Here is an 18,663-nt window from a genome sequence, read left to right on the forward strand (position 1 = left end):
GAGTGTTGTTAAAGTGGTTGTGTCCTTCATTAGACCACTCATGTGTGGCCAATTTCAAGGCTGGCTGCTGTTTTGAGTGAAACTCCAACTCCGGCTACTAAAATGAAGCGGGCCGAAGTGGCCAAAGCATTCTCTCATTTTATCCTTCACAGAGCAAAACACAACAGTCGTCCACTGATCACAGGAGCTTTGCCCAGAGCGACTGGCTCGCCGTGGTTGCAGTGTGACGTTCAGAGGTTCATGAGTATTGCAATGATGAAAGTAGAATTGCAAAAATTCTAAAAGCATTTAATACACACAGAAACATGACTGACAGTAAATAAAACAAGATATCTTACAATATATTAATTACAGGGGCGCCGTTTCCAGTGCCGATACTTCAGCTTTGAGAGTCATTCCTAGACAAAACATGTAGTATGTCATCAGATCTTGAGTTACATTGGGGGGTTTATTCCACACTGAAGGGGACTGGACATCACTACCTAGAGGTTTTCTCCACAACCCAGTCTATCACCTGGAAAAAGTCAAAGTAGGCAGTCTTGACATAAAATAGCAAATAGTACAATTTGTGACTAAACAAACCACATCCTCCTTTCATACACACAAATAAACTTTGTACATGTGCACAGACTGTATTTGGTCTCATGTGGTTTAAACAGAACCCACCCTAACCACACCTCTGACGACAATTAGTCATCAAAAAAACCCTATATTTTCCACTGGGGTTTTCTTCACTTAGCAAGCATTCCTACATCACAAAGTCTTGAGCAGACTGTGTCAGTCGGCGCTTCCAGGAACCTGGTCAGCCTTCAGAAACCTTCATAGTTCCTCAGAAATGGGCACGTTGGGGAAGCGGCTTACCTGCTGGGCGTTTCGCTGGGCTGCTTTCTTCATTTCCTCATGCAGGCCCCGTGAGGTCTTCAGGTCCTGTCCCAAATAAGGACACAGGAAGTCGTGTCAGTTCTGCCCGAGACGCAGCCATTTGGAACGGGGCTCAGGTTTGGCTGCTGTCTCACAGGACGTCATGTCTACGGCCGCTGGTAAAAGGCTTTGCTCTGAAATGCCACCCGTGAACAGGCGAGCACTACCCTGCAGACGTTCCAGGGATTCAACGACGGCGATTTTTGTGTCGCTCTGTGGTCTGTCTGGTGGGCTAATGAGGGTAAGGGCTTTTGAATGAACATCTACTATAAATATATAGACAGGCTCAAAGTGCTATGTTATAAGGTCATGCACAGTTCTGCGCTCGTTGTTAAAATGGAGTCACTATGTGAATGGAGCTCTGAACAGAAGCCGTACTAAAGATGCACCGACAACTGAACCGCATTTTCGATTAAAAGCACCGAGAGAGCACGCAAAGTGCTGAGTACAATACTGAGAGACTTTGAATATCACTGAACCACGGAGTTAGAAATGAGCACATGTGGTAACCAAGCAGTGTTCACCATCTTAGCTCTGTGCCTCCATGCATTACTCGCACTTCAGTGGACGATGGAAGGTACCTTCAGATAAAGCTTAGACACGTCGAAGAGTCTGTTTCTGCACGGGAGGAAGCACTCGTGCTCGGGGGCGATGCCGTGGACCTTCAGCGTCTTCACCACCACCTCCCTCAGCATCTGGGGAGTAACACAGCCCAGACGGCTCTTTAGTGAGCCGAGACGAAGATCATCACGCGCCCAGAGCCCTTCTCATCGGGACTCACAGGGGGAGTCTCGCATGGCTGCTTGCCAGGGCCTGATAGCAGGTGTGTGTGTGTGTACATCGTAGAATGGTGTTGATGTGTTTTTTTTTATGTCAGACATTAAGAACGATGATAACAATCTGGTGGTAGTTGAGCCTTTGTAAAATTAAAACACTGAGTAATAAATCTCACATTCCGCTTGACTAAAGTTAAAAGTTACAGTTGAAATACTGGTTAAGAATTGTTACATTTTTTCCCACAACTCAGCCTCTGTGATTACAGCACACATTACGTGGCTGGACTAACTTCATTAAAGATTCGAGCAGATGTAAACCAGGAATGTGAATTTCGGAGAAGGTCAAGGCCATAAAACAGACCAACCAGCACCTTCTCAATGAGCCTTTGTGTGCTGTATGTATACATGCGTGTGTGCCCGCGCTCACCCGGTTGTGTTTCTGGGAACGGGACTCCGTCTGGTCCTGGGTGGGGTTCAGAGCGGCCGTGTGGCCACGCCCGGGCCCGCGGGCCCCCTCGGGACCGGCCCCGGACCGCCTGGCAGGAGCAGCGCCGGACTGGGAGGGGCCATCCTGCAGGCGCAGGGCCGTGGTCGCCGGGCGACCGCTGCTGCCTGTACTTCCCTGAGAGCCCAGAGACTCGCTGCTCTCAGACGTGGCCAACCTGTGGGAGGAAGAGGAACAGAACCAACGTGAACACGCACACAGAAACAGCAAGCACGCTTCGGTTGCTGGGGCAACCAAACAAAATCCACATACAGAGGGGATAATGACGCACTCTAAAAGCATTATTAGTCCTTCCAACAATTTTGTTGCTCGCATTACAAGTCCCGTCCCCCCCCCACACACACTTCAAATTTTTCCAAGAGTTCAATCTGACAAGTTGCCTGGAAACCTCGGGGGTGAGGATAAAACACCACGTCTGTCCTGGTAAGAGTCCATTTGACTCAACAGACTTTTTTCAGTTGCATCTGAAACACCATTCCATCATATCCCGAGTCCAGTAATGCGGTCTTGTTCTTTTTTTACACTGATGACTGCTCTTTACCGTAAGCCCTGGGAGGCCTCTAAAAGCTGCCACTGGAGAAGCACTGAAGTCAGCACACTGGGGCAGCCCATCACGACGGACAGCGGGCCAGCGTGTAGCGCCTGAGCTGTGGGATTAGTGCTGCGTGTGAGAGGCATTTAAAGGCAACTGACATTTCTGAGGGTGCTGAAATGTTACATCATGCAAACGTGTGGCGTTCGGTATTCTGCGCTGCTCCACGTCTCCCCATGGGTCCATCTCGCCACTCATTTACCTCTTTAACGAAGCCATGGAACACAGACCTGTGCTCCAGCTCAGGAGAAGGGTGTGGGAGCTGGACCACGCGTGCCCGGGGCTTGTCAAAGGTGTGAGGCTGTGAGGGGGAGGTGCTTGTCAAAGGTGTGAGGCTGTGAGGGGGAGGTGCTTGTCAAAGGTGTGAGGCTGTGAGGGGGAGGTGCTTGTCAAAGGTGTGAGGCTGTGAGGGGGAGGGGCTTGTCAAAGGTGTGAGGCTGTGAGGGGGAGGTGCTTGTCAAAGGTGTGAGGCTGTGAGGGGGAGGTGCTTGTCAAAGGTGTGAGGCTGTGAGGGGGAGGTGCTTGTCAAAGGTGTGACGCTGGGGGGGGGGTGCTTGGGAAGGTATGATGCTGTGAGGGGGAGGTGCTTGTCAAACCTCTGTGGATTGGTCAAGGTTCAGTGCTACAAACCCTTTCAGTAAAAGAAAACAAATGAGCAGAAAGCTTCCCGTGTCTTGGGGTGGTGATAAACGTCTGGAGAGAACGTTAATTACAGAACATCTACTAGGAGATTAATTCTACTGCTGGGATCATTTTTCAGCGTCACTCAGATATGCAGTGGTTCATGAAAGAGAAATTCTCCCCAAGTTTTGAATATGCTATTTACATCTCTGAGACGACTATAAATAGCGTCTACATGGTCTCAAAATAAAAATTATGAACACCATCAAGTAGTGAGCTCTGTAGTAGAAGGCTGTAGGGATTAACTTACATCCCTTACAGCCACATGACTGCTAAGAGAGAGATCAGCATGGCATCATGGTGAAAGACGCCCTCCTGCCTAAAGCCACGCGTGTGGTTGGTTCTGACCTTCTGTGCGGAAGGGCGTGTGGATCCGGTGGAAGGGCGCGCCGTTTGCGGCGTGGCGGCTCGCTTTGCGGAGTCTCTCCGTCGGGCTCGACCACGGTGGCGGGCGAGGGGGCAGGGCTCAGGGCCAGCGGCACCGGGCAGGGCTCCTTGCAGCACGTGGTCTGGGTCTCGAACCGGATCAGGCGCGACTGCAGTCGCACAAAGTCCCGGTCCCTCTCCAGAGCCCTGCGCTCGTCCAGACAAAACCTGAGGGAACGCGGAGTGTGAGGACGTTAAGGCGCGGGGGGGTGGGACGCGTTGAGGCGCTGGGGGGGGGGGGGGGGGCGCGTTGAGGCCAACACAGCCCGGCTGCGTATCGCTGCGCACTCACTCAAGCCCGTGGTAACGTGCGTCGGCAGCTTGCCGGAACGGAAGTCTGGTCACTTTTCGAGGAGTGAGGTCACGGGACAGTTGGAATGCGTTCTCCCTACAAGCACAACATCAACACGTTGGTCCCAGTGTAATCAAGAAGGCTCAGGATGCATTAACTGTATTTACTCATTCAGATCCACAATTATCAATTCGTCCCAAGCAAATGGCGCATTCCCAACTCGAGTCCATCATGAGATATGTAATTAGGATTTCGCTTTCCAACCCTCGTCTCTGAAATGAGCTTTGCTGAACACGATAAAGGTAATTAAATCCTGTGTTTCCAGTAGGGCTGCGATTTGGAAAACGCCACGTTGGCGAGCAGAGCCGGTGCGCATTGCGAGCCGCCAGAGACGCTCCGTCACGTAGCCAGATGGCGGCATCAGCCGTCTGCATCGGGCGGCGCCCGTTAGCGGTTCTGAGCCGGCCTGTGAATCTTGGCGAATTATGCCACGAGAACGCATTAGTCTGGACGCGATGCATTTTCTGCTGTCATGCCCTCTGCTTGAGAAGAACTGAAGAAACGCTGCTAAAATCTTAATGCACGAATCCAAGATTGGACGAGTTTACACCACCGTCTGTGGGCTAGTGCGAAGGATATTTTTAGAGAGGTGGTCGATTTATCATTTTATTTTCTTCAAGAGTTTCTATGCAATTTTCTTGTTCTTTTCCAATATGGCAGTCTGGCTTTCTCTCGTTGCCAAGAGGTGAAGGCTGCACCAACTGCCCGTAGTGTGGATGAAGTCTGCCAAGACAACACGTCAATCCACTCCTGTAATCCACTAGCTTTGCTGAGAGTCCAGACTTACAGGAGAGATAAAACGCCATTTAATTTGGATGGGCTCATATTAACAAGAAACATGAAATCATTTGATAAATATTTAACTTCAACTGGGGTTCAGTTTATGATTACATTAGTTGGGATTAGGTTTTGATCTGAGGTTGGGGTGGTTGTTGACTGGCAGCTCTGGCTGTAGAATACAGAGTTGAGAAACTGAGTTTGATTCAATGTGCATTAGTTAAATATCTCCAGGCCAGGAGAGCTGTGGTATTCTAGCCTGCCCATGGCCTCCTGGTACAGCGTGAGGCTTGAACGTACCCTCGGAGGACAGGCAGCGGCTGCAGGTCTCCGCTGGGCTGCCCATCAGGCGTGAAGTGTCTGAGGACCTCTCTGGCGTCCAGCAGCGTGGAACTGCCCGTCTGGCTGTCCTTCGGGCCCATGAGACACTCCACAGGGTTGGCGGCAAACAGGCCGGACCTGGAGGGGGCGATGGACAGTCATTATGGGGCCTGCCGCGCATCTGTGCGCAACCCAACACCCAAACACCGTTCACAGTGCCACGCCATGTGTTTGTGCGCAACACGCGGTTTCTCTCGAAGGCGAGACGCAGAAGCAGCAACGGTGGTCTGCTCCCGCGTGGCCCATCTCCCCCGCCACCAGAACACGAGAACTTAGCTCCAGCTCCAAGTTCATTTAACAGCCGCTATAAATAATTTCATAAATATGGCCAAGAGCCAAGAGAGAATGTCAGGAAAAAGTATTTTTATGATTCTGCATTTTTATTAACTTGGCAGACACATACCTAGCCAGAGCTGCGAGGCCTGCTGTGTCCTCGTACCCCCCCCCCCCCCCACACACACACACACCTTAACTGACTCCTCGTGGTTGCAATGTACTGGCAATATTATCTGGCATATGCCTCAATATCAAGAATAGGCAAACTAAGGAGACGCTCCGGTGGGACGGTGAACGGGAGGGGGGGGGGGGGGACTGACCTGTTCCTCTGACGGCCCTTCTGCAGGTTGGCGTGGTTGCGTAGGACGCTTCTCTCGGGCCGTTCTGAGGGCGGGGCAGGTTTATGGTCCGCTAGAGAACAACACCGTGGATCACATCTCTCTCAGACAGCACGGAGACTCGGTCAAAGACTACGGCATTTGTGTAATAATCGTAACAGCTCCTCGACTACTTGTTGACACATTTCTACATTTGTACAGGAGGACTGAGGACGTGTGTGTTTACTGGTGGTGACAGAAGCGTGGTTCTTCTTCTCCAGGGGCGTGTGGGCGGGGTCCTGGGGCGGGGATCCACCACGCATCCGCAGGTACTGCTCTCGGGCCTGGCTCAGGAGGACCCGCAGGTCGCTGGGCGGCAGGGCGCCGGGCGTCTGGGCCTTGGCCCTCCTCCCTGAGCACACAAACGGGTTAGAGGGACACGTCTCACCCCTCCGTGCTGCTGACATCGGCCGACGTCAAACTACCGCTGCCTGGCTACGACGTCCACCGTCTACGTGCAGCGCTCCAGGGCGGAGCCCGTTTAAAGTCAACAAGGGTGTCTGGGTGGGGGGGGGGGGGGGGGGGGGGGGGGGGGTTCCATGATGGTGGTTATGAAACAGGATGGAGCAGTCGGAGAGTAAACTATTAGCAACGAAGACCAAGAAAGCCTTGCAATCAATCAGACAGCATGCCAATCATGTTTCATAACCTACAATTAGACCTGCAGATGCCACGGAGCAACAAAAACCCCCACTGTTCACCACTCATTTTTAGGCAGGCACTCAGGTGGGACCTGAAGTGGTGTGTGTGTGTGTGTGTGTGTATGTGTGTGTGTGTGTGTGTGTGTGTCTGGAGGAATGTGATTGGCCTTCTCCAACACAAGTGCCATAGTGAATGTTTAAGGGTTCAAGCAAGAGGTTCTCTGTTGCCCAGGTAACCACTTACGGAGGCATTCCTGAAGGACCCGGGCTTGCACGCTGGTCAGTCTCCTCTCCCTCTGCAAGAGCTGGTCTCCACGGAGACGGGGTAGGGAGCTCAGCCAGGCAGCGGTGCGGCTCCCTGTCAGAAGGAACAGAAGGTTCACAGAGTCCAGCACCTCACTCCCACACCCTCTCAGCCAAACTCCCTCTCACCCCCACACCCTCTCAGCCAAACTGTCACCAGCGTGAGGCGTGTCCCACACACCCCAAACTTCCAACACCATTGGCACTCTGTACGAAACGTGAAACGCACGTCAATGAAAACGAAACGTTTTCATTGACGTGCGTTTCACGTTTCGTACAGATGAATGCTGATGAATACTCTCAGAACAAATGGATAAAAATCTCTTTTTTTACTGTCCCTATCTGTGACCAATGCCTGCAGGCCAGGAGAAATATCAAAACCAAAAGCTCTAATCAACCTTCCTCCGGACGTCTAAAGGGAGACGGACGGTGAAGCCACACTGGGGGGAGGTCAGAGAGAATACACTTATCCAGCTTATCGAGGTGCGGGGGATGTTCATTCAAATGTGTGGCTACAATAACAGGGTATAGAGCTGGAGCACAAGTTCTGATAACCAGCTGCCTGCGCTAAGGCTGTTCAACGTGTGTGCACACGCGTGTGGGAGGAACGGGGGTGGCGAGTTATTCTCGCGTCTGCCAAGAGCCAGTGAGACTCAGACGTGGTGGCCATGTCTGCCTCTACTGAGAGGAGGTGCAGGCAAGGCCAAGGCCACACACACACGCGCAGCCAAGACCACATCACCAGACTTCCAGGTCCTCTGGAGCCACGCTTTACATCTTTACAAACATGGTCGGATGTGTTTGGTATTCTTACCTGAGGATGATGGAACTTTTTCTCTGGTAAGGATAAGGCTGTTGAGTATTTCCAGAGCAGCAGCCCCGTTGATCTGACTGGCCGAGTGTATCAGTCGTGCATGAAGGCCCCCAGTCTCCGCCCCTTGGACCAGCAGGAGATAGTGGCCTTTCTCTCCTTTTAGCTCGACTTCAGGGGCTAAAGGAAAAGTGTTAATAATCACTTACAAATGTTTACAAACAAAACACCTAATATAGTATATCAGCAGAACAATACTGCAACGTGACCATTTTCATGAACAAAAAGGTTAGCTATTCACTTTTCTCCCTTTTTGAGTCATACAGAATTGTATTAAAATATGACCAGAAATGCAGGGAAGCGAGTGGACTGTGCTGAAGTGAAACTGTGGGCTGATACCAGATAGGACGGCGGGCCGCTTGGCCACAAAGGCCCTCCATTTGGTACTGCTCAGCTGGGTGGCTGGGGGAAAAGCTTCAGTGCTCACCACACAGGACAGGCAGAACAGAGCCCCAACCTGCCACACACGCGCACACACACACACACACACACACACACACACACACACACACACACACACACACACACACACACACACACACACACACACACACACGCAGATTCCAATCAGTGTGTCTGCGACTTTTGCAGAGATAGAGGAATCCTTTACCCAGACTTTGATAGATTTGATGAAGTCCCACAGCCCGGAGATAAAAAGCATCATTTTGTGTGCTAGCGAGCAGCTATCTACAACGTACCTCTCCACGCAGAGCACAGAGCTTGCTCGCGAGCACTTGGGCTTTGGCTGATCTGCTGGACAATGTGCTGGAAATGTAAGTCAAGGTATATGCTAACAACAGAAGGCTAAAGCTCACACACACACACACACACACACACACACACACACACACACACACACACACACACACACACACACACACACACACACACACAAAATGGGCCAATGATTAGCTCTCAGGGAATGGAACGTAGTCTTGTTGAAAGTGACTGGATGATTTATCAAGGTTACAGTAAGTAAATGGATGACTACAAATGTTGGACCATGTTTGTCTTTTGTCAGCCATTCAGTCAAGGGCATCTGAGTGAAAAGATTAATAATTCTTTGATGTAACGACATGAGAGTTGACTGGTGTGAAATTATTACAGACAGCAAATGGTGGGGTGTGCAGGGTGAACTGTCTGAACACTCACTAAGCATTCCAGTAAATACATGCTAACCAGAGGCTTGACCCAGAAGCTAAAACCCATTAAAGGACCTACAATCAAAATAACTTCACCTTGGGAAGTAAGAAACTTGCGACGCCCTGCACAGAAAGTCGTTAAGAGAGACAGTACAAAAGGAGTCGCACGTCCTTCAACCTTATAAACGATTCAGAGGAGAGACTTGAACATTAAGAGCCGATTCATCACCAGGCCCGACGGAGTTGAAGGATACAGCAGAACCTGGGAGTGTGAATGAAGTAGCAGTGGGAGATCCGTAACTCGTACCAGCTGAATCAGCTCCAGCGCCGGCTGGTAATAGTGGAACGTCTGTATGCGAGACCGAATACATAATTGGCCCCGTCACGCTAGCATTTCTCGACCCGAGAAGCTAAGTTTTCGTAAATTCATGGGCTGGCAGGCACAACATAATGGGGGTTCCACGTGAAGGTGGCACGGCAATGCGGCGTGTGCAGATCTTTGTGAAAATGAAGCGATCGTGATGGGAACCCTGGCCTTCTCGTCTTCCCTGATCATTTGTAGAAAGAGAAAACGGTTGTGGAAATGCACACGTCAAATAAAAGATGTCTGTGTCAGTCAGTCATCATGCTTTATGTAACTAGCTCCAACTGTACCTGATGCATTATGTAGCAAACCTTCTGCACACGGTGTGCACGCATGCACCTAGACTTAGAGACACAAATGGAAAGTGCCTTTTGGAAACTGGGTTGGAAGACTGCCTGCCAACGCCGCACTATCATGTAGTGTGTTATTAGAACTTTGAAAGTTTTGGAGATTTAGTTTTTAAAACAAGCACGTTTTGTTCTAAAAAGACTGGAAGTCCAGAAGACGCTGAACACGCTCCCGAATAAAGAAGAGATAGAAAGAGATAGACGACAAAGCCAGATTCAAACCACCAACTCACCAAATGGTGTGGCCAACACAAAAGTCCGATATGGGTCGTTGCAGAGCTACAGTTACACCAAAATCTGTGATCACAGAATTCCATGACTATACAGCCACCAGCACACCATCTGCCATTCCTGACAGCTGTTGTCAGAATATCTGACCCCACTGTACGGTCATAATGAAGGAGTTAAAACACCCATCAAAATGGGTTTTAGGTGTTATAGTTTCTGCTGCTAGCTCTCTACTGATCCGACATAAATACCTTTCTGCAAATGAATGTTAGAGAATAACACCTGGAAACGTATTCATTGGTGTTTAAGTCATTTCCGCACATGGGTACTCACTGTTTACTTACAGCACAATGTGTAAAACTGTTAATTAAATAATGTTTGATGTATTACAAAGATTAACAGCAAGTTAATGTCTACAGTGACAGAAGTCGATGGTCACAGATTTCAGCGCTGGTGCAGTACACACACATAAGTAGTTCAGTGACAAACACACTATTGAGGCCTGCTTCACCCCCCCAAACCTATTAAATCTCAAACCCAGAAGCAGACTGCAGACGAGAAGTGAAGGTAAGCAGATTTGGAGTCAGTGAAATAACCAGGCCATTACTCAGCATTTTTAGATGGAAACGCAATCTTGGCTAACTGGGTGAACGTAGTTATATATACTAACGGACAGAAACCCTAAAACTTGAACTAACTTTTAACAAAATATATGGTATTACTCCTTTTAAATGCTATGAGAGCAGCAAGCAGAAATACAAAAGAGAAATCAGTTCAATTAGACCACTGAAATATTAAGTGTAACGGAACGCTGTTAAATTTGAACAGATAACTCGCCACTCTAGTACCGAACCATTTGAGCTTCATTTCACAAAGAAATCCCACTTTACGCATGTCCACACCATCATTTCAGATCCCAACGCATTCTCTCTGTGCGATCTCGGCGACAGATCGGGGGGGAGAACCGTCGCAAACTCATAAACACAGAGACACAAAGGAAAATTATGTTTTAATGCCCATCACACTAATAATGCTCATAAACATGGCGGGTGCGCGAGGGGAAGTTAATGGCGCTAATCAGGGAGAGGGCAGTAAATGTGAGAGGCGTGTGAGCCGAGCCCTGGGTAAACAGCCTGCGGGGTGCAATCTGCTCCCTCCGCGCCGCTAGCGCCGTTGCTGCGGTCGCGGGTGATTCATCCGCGGCGGAAAAACTCATTACCGCTACATTCCACCCTCTCTCTTTATGACAGGGAGAGGGAGGAGGGATAGAGGGACTGGCTGAGGAATAGAAAGCGAAAGAGCATACAAGGGAAAGTGAATAATGAGAGAGAGAGAGAGAGAGAGAGAGAGAGGAGAAAGTAAAAGCGCGTTTGAACAAAGGGGAGATAGACGAGGGAAAGTATGAACGCATGTGAAAGAGGGAAAATTCCACCGAGAGAATAACCGTTACGACGGCACTACATAACGCGCGGCTTCGTTAACAGGTGTCCGCTAGTTTCTGTGATGTGGCAATATGGGATAATACTGTATCACTTATCCATTATTCTTTTAAACTAGTAACGTCACATTTAAGTCCTGATTCCTAGACAACGTCAGTTTTCTCACATTTGTGACAAAAGTGTTCAGAGTATCTTAAGTATCACTTTTTAAAAATATATATACACAAACATTTAATGTTTAAAAATGCAATTTTTAGAGGTCTTGTTTTAAATTTTCTGTAGAAAAAAAATGACAAAAGTTTCAACATTTTGAACATCTGATTTGTTATGTGACTGCACTAATAAGGAAGAGAAGGCCACTAACCTCAGTCTGTGCCATATGGTCGGTGTAGCAGCAGGTCTCGGACCCCAGGAAGAGCTCACGGCTCCAGTCAGCACTGGCCTGAGCCTTCAGACTGAAGCCTTCAAACAACAGCTCGGAGACAAACTGCAAACAGGGAGCAGACGAGAGAAAACCCACACGGTGAGCAGAGAATATCTAGTAAACATTGAGTTTAGTGCCCCCCTTCTCCAGTTAAGCGCTCATTTAAACAATGTAAACTAATTAAGCCATTTGATTCTCTCAGTTATTTACAGTGCATCACTACATGTGGACCCCATAGCCCGAGGACGAACCCTCATACGTCATCTCTCTGATCCCGCACGCTAAACCTCCAAAATGTTCCACTGGTGCTGTTTCTTATCTCACCGCTTCCCCAGTACAGTCTCCAGGACAAACCACCCAAATGCTCCTCTCCCTCTGACCGCAGGATGAAATATCTAGGACAGGCTATCTGAACTCAACATGCACAAAGCGGACACAGAGCTTCTCAGTGTGTCGTAGATTCATCATCAGAAAAGCCCGACATAATCTCAGAGTTACGATGCAGATTAGGAACAGAAGGCTCTGGCCTGCACATTAATGAATCATGCCATTTATGTGGGTTTATGGATTTGAATGCAAAGTCCAAATGACTAACTTTTCCATCTATGAAGCCAGTACAGATGTTTGTCTAACTGAGGGACCAGTGCATTTGGGCTGGAGTTGCTCACAGTGCCACTTGCGTTCCCTAGATCAGAAGTCCCACACAGATGTCTCAAAAGAGGGAAAGATTGCTTTCATTTCATGTTTTCCAAAGCCATCTGTCATGTTAGCCTGTTCTGCTATTTGGGCATCATGTGACCCCTTTTGCAACTCAGGAGACATAAAATGTTAGAATGCCTTTCATTGCTTTTGCTGGAGAACAGCTACAAAATGCAATAATTACCTTTTCAAGGCTGAAAGCAAATCCAAATTTTACATCTAAAGCATCAGCTAGTAACATGTGCTACTAATACCAAGTCTCTCTCTAGATTTTTTTTATTTGTCTTTCTGTGCGTACATATACATTTTTTTCCTCTCAGTGCCGCTAGAAAGTCTGTGAAATCTTAACTCATTTACTGAGCAAAAATATACAGTATTAAAATACTGAACTTCACAGATTCTTAACCTGGCTTGACATATTAATGTACTGGCAGAGTTAACTAGGTTCATATGGAGTCTCAGGTCATAGCCAGCTTGGCTGCATAACAAGAAATAATACCACATGACTAGCGTCTTAATAATGTCATCAAGATATAAGCACAGATTTATAGAAGTGTGCCAAATCTCAAATAAAGCAGATTCCAAAGTTACATAAATCACTAAATCTTCTCAAATATTTTCATGGCTTCTCCTACCACTGCTGTGTTGGCAACACCCGACTAATGCTTCCCTGCCTACTTGCTAACATCCAGGTTTCCAGTCATATCTCAGCATGCTTGACTGGCAGCACCTCATGGACCAACTGAAGCTCAAACCCAGCAAAGCTGAGCCTCTGTACATCCCAGGAACACCCCATCCTCATCTTAACAGTCACCGTTTCTTTCACAGACACCCTGGTCTAGCCTCCTGAAGCGGCTTGTAGCTTAGGCATATCTTTGGACAACCAGTTATCGTTTTTGACTCATATTTGGACTCGTGTTTCAAGCCCAACCCGTTCATGCAAATCTTTTTTGGTAACGCATGAAGGATTCAGCTTTTCCTCTCACAGGAAGCTACCCAGGTGCCTGTGCAGTGTCTCGTCATCTCAAGGCTTGACTTCTGCAACTCGTTACTTTCTGATCTTCCTCTATGGGCCATCAGACCTGTACAATTGATCCAGAGTGCAGCAGCACAGCTAGTCACCTGCAAAGTCAAAAATTAACATGCCCCTCACTATATGGCAAAGTACCTCCAGTACTACAAATCTCAAGGATGAAACTCATTTTGCATTTCTGATGGCTATCAACATTGCATTTAGCAATTTTGTGGTTCAACTTTGATCCTAACCCACTGTACTAGTTTGAAAACCTTCTAGGAGTACTTCTTAAAATCATTCTAGATAAGTGTGTCTGATGAAACTGGTCTCCACCAATCTATTGTGAGGCAGAAGATATACAAATGGAGGAAATTCAGCCCCAGTGCTCCTTTCCCAAGGTTGTCCAGCAAAAATCACTCCAGGCATGCAACAAATATTATAAGAAGTCACAAAGATCTGGAACTATGAGGACCTACTACCCTCTCTTACACTGAGTAATGTCAATGTTCAGGAGTCCACCATCAGGTAAACCCTGAACAAGAACACCATGCATGGCAAGATACCCACTAGTGTCTAAAACAAACACCTCAGACCACCTGAAGCCAGAGGCCTATTGGTAGAATGTTCTGGGGACAGAATAATCCAGAACATAACATTCTGGTCTGAATGAAAAGCATTATATTTGGTGAAAACACTGCATTCCACCATAGGAAGCTCATCCCAGCTGTTGATGATGAGGGTCATGGGGATGACGGGGTCAGAGTTTGGAGATTCCTTGGGTCCAAAATGGTTTGTTGCTATTATTAACCTATGAATTCCAGATTGTTCCAGCAATGGGAGAATGTCAGTGTATCCATCAATGAATTGAAGCTTAACCATAAGTGAGTCATGCAACAAGACACAAGACCTTCAGCACACAAATCTGTCAAGAAGCAGTTGAAGCAGGAGAAATTTAAAATTTTGGAATAGCTAAATCAAAGTTGAGACCTTAAACCAATTGAATGTTGTGGAAAGATCTTAAAGGAGTGGTTAATTCAAGGAAGCACCGAGTTGAAGCAGGTTTTAAGTTGGAATGGGCCAAAATTCCTACCCCCCATTATAGACATTGGTCACCAATAAGTTAAACAAATGTTTTGTTTGTTTGAACCTGTTGCTCAAAAGGGCACATCAGTTACTCAAAACATTAGGGTCCATATGTTAAGAACACATGAAAAAAATATTTTATGTTGGACAATTTTGCTCAATAAATACATTTTAAATGTTTGTTTGGGGTGTGAGATAATGCTAGTGTATACATTTCTTATCTGATCACATTCAAAGGCTTGGGAACCCCAAGAACTAACTTAGGTTTATTACATTACTGCCCTCTGGTGGCCCAACACTGAAATTATAAATGAACTAATAAACTAGGACTAATGAAAACGTCCTGCAAACTGTCAAACCTTATGCTCATACATGCTGCAGGCTATGACGGTCTAACATACAGATCTGAAAAAGCTTAATAAAAGTCATCAAAGAATAAGTGTTAGAAGCACCTTTACATGTGAGATTCCACCATAACGCAAACCCAGACCTAATGTTAGGCACTCTACGCCATATTAAAATCTTACATCATTGCACCTCTTCTCCTACATCTCCTGCCTACATGAGGCCCCAATATTAATATAGTCCATCATATTCAACCAATTAAGAATGGTAGGCAAGTAGTCATGGTGGTTCAGGAGCCGGTCTTGTGACCATAGGGTTGTGGGTTTGATTCCCAGTCTCTAGGCCATGACTGAAGTGCCCTTGAGCAAGGAACCTAACCCCACCTGCTTCCCGAGCACCATGCTAAGGCTGATCCACTGCTCTGGGCACGAGTGTACTACAGATCTCTAGTGATCACTAGTGTGTGTGTGTGTGTGTGTGTTCTCACTGCACAGATGGGTAAATGCATCGGACTAATTCCCAGGCATGAAAATGGGTCAGGGGTTAAAAAGGTGAGAAGACCGGGGGGCGGGGCATGTGACGTCATGGGGATACGGCGACGGGGCGTTGACATGTGACGTCATGGGTATACTGCGACGGGGGGGGGGGTGGGATGGGGGTGGCTGCAGGTGTACGGGGATACAGCGAAAGGTGATGCCAAATATTACGGAGCTCGTAAGGTGACGTCATGTAAAAAATATAATAACGCGTGGCCACGACTTACTAACGCGTGCGAACAAGATAATTAATTATTACTTTATATAAAGCCAGGTTTATCTTCCTTGGGCAGTCAGTTCGCGAACATCCCTGGGATCTGCTTGCTTTGCTGTGAAAAAATAAACTTTGTTGCCGCGTGTGAAAGGCGACGTTAGTATCTCGTTCCCACGCGTTAATAAGTCGTGGCCACGCGTTATTTATTTATTTTTTACATGATGTCACCTTACGGGCTCCGTAAAATATAGTAAAATCCATTAAAACATTTTTTTGACTGTCATGTCAATGGATTCAATGTAAACGCAATCCGTAAACGCAAGAAGCCGCTTTCGCCATTCCGGATGGCTCAGTCAAAACCATTACGTCTTAATGAACCAATAAATACATCAGCGGCGAAAATTATTGTAAAAATACCAGGTTTACGTGTTTTTATTTTCTAACATGAGCTAAAGCACAGGGTAGACTCAAACGACAAGAGTTTACAACTTCATCTTCAATCTTTTCAGCCCTGGCGCGAATGTTCTCCTCACACGTCCCTGGATTCACCGGTTACAACTACAGACACACTAGAAAAAAATCTTGTTTCTTATTTTATGTCACCGTTAACTACACGGGGTTGACGCGAACTTAAATAGGTAGATAGATGGGCCTATTATCACAAGAGCTTGTGGTTAGATCTGACAGTGTTCAACGCTGTAGCGAACGACAGTAACTTTGTTTTACCGCAAAATATGAAAACGATTGAAACCATTAATAACCCAATTAAATCCACCCAATTAAAAATGTACGATCTGGTAAACGTAGTGGTAAATGTACGCTCTTCTGACTTGTCCGCGGTGTAGCACTAGGTCCTGCTTCTCGTCCCGCTTAGCAGTAAATGAATAACATGAATGAAGAACGTTCGTATGATTGAAACGCTATTTGGCCTCTATGATGGTTCTGGGCGGAAACTGCTGGCCACTGTGTCATTGAAATAGCCAATTTCGGAAGTGCTCTGTTTGCTAATTAAGTCAATATGATAATTAAAATATAATCTCCCGACCCCCCCCCCCCCCCCCCCCAAACAAAAAACTCATCGGATCTACACGATTCACGTAGGTCACCCTTTTCAACTTCAAAACGGCGAATTTCGCCGAAAGGTGACAAATTTTCATGCCTGAATTCCGATTGAGGTGGTAGGACACCAGCTAAGGCAACCCCACACCTTTAACTGGGTCTCTCTTAAAACAGACATTTAGCAGGCAAATTCAAGATTTGTGGTGTGGTCCACCAAGCTATGCAAAAACCTCTGAACACAGACCGCACAGAGAGGCGGGAGCGTCACGTTACCCTTTTCTCTCTGATGAGCAGGCCTCCTCTCCACAGCTCATGTTCATCGATGCAGTCGTCCACGGCAGAGGGAGAACATATCTGTCCTGAAAGGTACGAGGCTGCCATCTGCCATCTATGGAGGAGAATTACCATTAGACCCAATGATAATGCTGCTTCATTTCAACCCCCCCACCCAAAACTAAGAACATTTCCAAAATCAAATAATAAACGGTTGGTTACCCTGCACTGTGCTCAGTGACAATGGTCATCCGTGCAGAGTGCCACGCCTGTATGTGCTTCAGGGAGCCAATCACAGGCAAGAAGTCTTTTAATCCCACCTCATCCACACACAGCATAATTACATCTAATAGAAATCTTCCTGTCAATAAGGAAACACATTTCATGTAACATTTAACTTAAGTCAAGCCCAGCACAAAACAAAGATGCTTCATAAAAACCACAACTTTTCAAACCCGACAAACGGACTACATCTGAAGGTTCCAAAAGGCACATCTGTGTGTTTCTAAAGATAATGCCATCAGATGAATGTGTGTCATGATTCTCCTCCAACTGGGTAAGCTTGGTGAGGGTTAATGGATGGGTACCTGGAGGAGGGAGTTGGTCTGCTAACTGATGAAGGGCCTCAGCTGCTTCCTCAAAGAGTCTAGAAAGGGGATCACAGAGGAAATGTAAGGAGGAGTACATTTATATGCACTCTATAACAGCATTTTCTATAACCGTGCAGTGGATCACTCAAATTTTCATAAACTGGTTTTTAGACTCATTCTGTGAATGAAACTCGCTCTGGGACACTGAGCACACACTCTGCGTGAGCTGGGGTCTCGCACTGCTGGCTGTCGTCCTGGTCCTGCAGAGTACTGGCACAGGTGTCCACAGCAGAGACCACAGGCTCCTCGCTGTCACTGCGACGCACACACACCTCCTCCCACTCCGAACTGCAGTACTGGAAATGTACACATGTGAAAGATGGACTTTGGAATGAACCAAACCTTTAAAAAACCAGCATAAGTGTGTTTTGATGTGCTTTATATGTCTGTGTGAACTGTAACGAGATTACCTGCGTTGGTACACATAATGCTTGGATAGCAAAGTACCACTTCTGTGAGCCAGGACTTCCACTCACAGAGCAAGCTGGAGAAAATAATGACCAAATCAGCCAATACAAGATGATTTACTGATATATAATGAGATTACAGGTTGTTTACGCGCGAATAAGTTTACCGGGTAAAGGTGAAATCCCAGACGTAGAAGCAGAATTGGAATTTTCTTTAAGTTTATCGTGTATTTTTCTCGCAGTCTCAATACCTGAAACACACCGCATTTATGTAAAGATAACTTCACTGACTCACTCTGAACTCGGGCTTTAAAAGCAGCTTTAAACTTCATGTCTAGCTCGCTACGAGAGCCAACGTTAGCTTATCTATCTAAATAAGCTTAATAGCGGAACGATATATTTTCTTACCGTTAAAAGAATTCGGTTTATTCGGCTCCACGTTAAATATCACAACAAGTACATATCTGTCCATGTCTGCACTTTAATTTCACAACATTTCAACTGACTAACAAATTGTACATGACCCAAATTTCCCCGCGTTCTGACGCGGCTGTGTTAC

The 18,663-nt window shown here is 47.0% G+C and overlaps 1 protein-coding gene and 1 long non-coding RNA gene across 3 annotated transcripts; one reads left to right on the plus strand and one right to left on the minus strand.

Moving 5' to 3' along the window:
* Nucleotides 1-233: 233 nt before the first annotated feature.
* mtbp (MDM2 binding protein) lies at nt 234-18,647 on the minus strand. Of its 2 annotated transcripts, XM_076970796.1 has the most exons (22): nt 18,513-18,647; nt 18,272-18,355; nt 18,108-18,181; nt 17,854-17,993; nt 17,635-17,693; nt 17,270-17,408; nt 17,048-17,162; nt 11,764-11,886; nt 9,276-9,370; nt 8,578-8,644; nt 8,219-8,336; nt 7,823-7,999; nt 6,950-7,063; nt 6,252-6,416; nt 6,008-6,098; nt 5,331-5,489; nt 4,194-4,289; nt 3,824-4,069; nt 2,125-2,359; nt 1,503-1,616; nt 862-927; nt 237-514 (listed from the first exon to the last, which is right to left on the minus strand). In XM_076970796.1, exons 1-22 carry the CDS (start codon nt 18,574-18,576, stop codon nt 479-481), a joined length of 2,577 nt encoding a protein of 858 aa, XP_076826911.1. In that variant the 5' UTR covers nt 18,577-18,647; the 3' UTR covers nt 237-478. The 2 variants fall into 2 exon arrangements, with proteins under 2 accessions (XP_076826912.1, XP_076826911.1); XM_076970797.1 differs by lacking the exons at nt 3,824-4,069; nt 4,194-4,289 and having other exon boundaries at nt 234-514.
* Nucleotides 11,011-12,411, plus strand: LOC143473699 (uncharacterized). The gene is made up of 3 exons (XR_013120612.1): nt 11,011-11,444; nt 11,792-11,922; nt 12,026-12,411. It is a non-coding gene; the product is annotated as an uncharacterized LOC143473699 (long non-coding RNA).
* Nucleotides 18,648-18,663: the final 16 nt, after the last annotated feature.

This window comes from Brachyhypopomus gauderio, chromosome 13, assembly GCF_052324685.1.
Source record: "Brachyhypopomus gauderio isolate BG-103 chromosome 13, BGAUD_0.2, whole genome shotgun sequence".
NCBI lineage: Eukaryota > Metazoa > Chordata > Actinopteri > Gymnotiformes > Hypopomidae > Brachyhypopomus > Brachyhypopomus gauderio.

What these genes read in the sequence shown, in the direction of transcription:
- mtbp (XM_076970796.1), bottom strand. Translation starts at nt 18,576, where the DNA reads ATGGACAGATATGTACTTGTTGTGATATTTAACGTGGAGCCGAATAAA. An exon ending in CATTATGTGTACCAACGCAG is followed by an intron (nt 17,994 to 18,107) that starts GTAATCTCGTTA and finishes GTACATTTCCAG; the next exon opens with TACTGCAGTTCGGAGTGGGA. An exon ending in GTCACTGAGCACAGTGCAGG is followed by an intron (nt 17,163 to 17,269) that starts GTAACCAACCGT and finishes TCTCCTCCATAG; the next exon opens with ATGGCAGATGGCAGCCTCGT.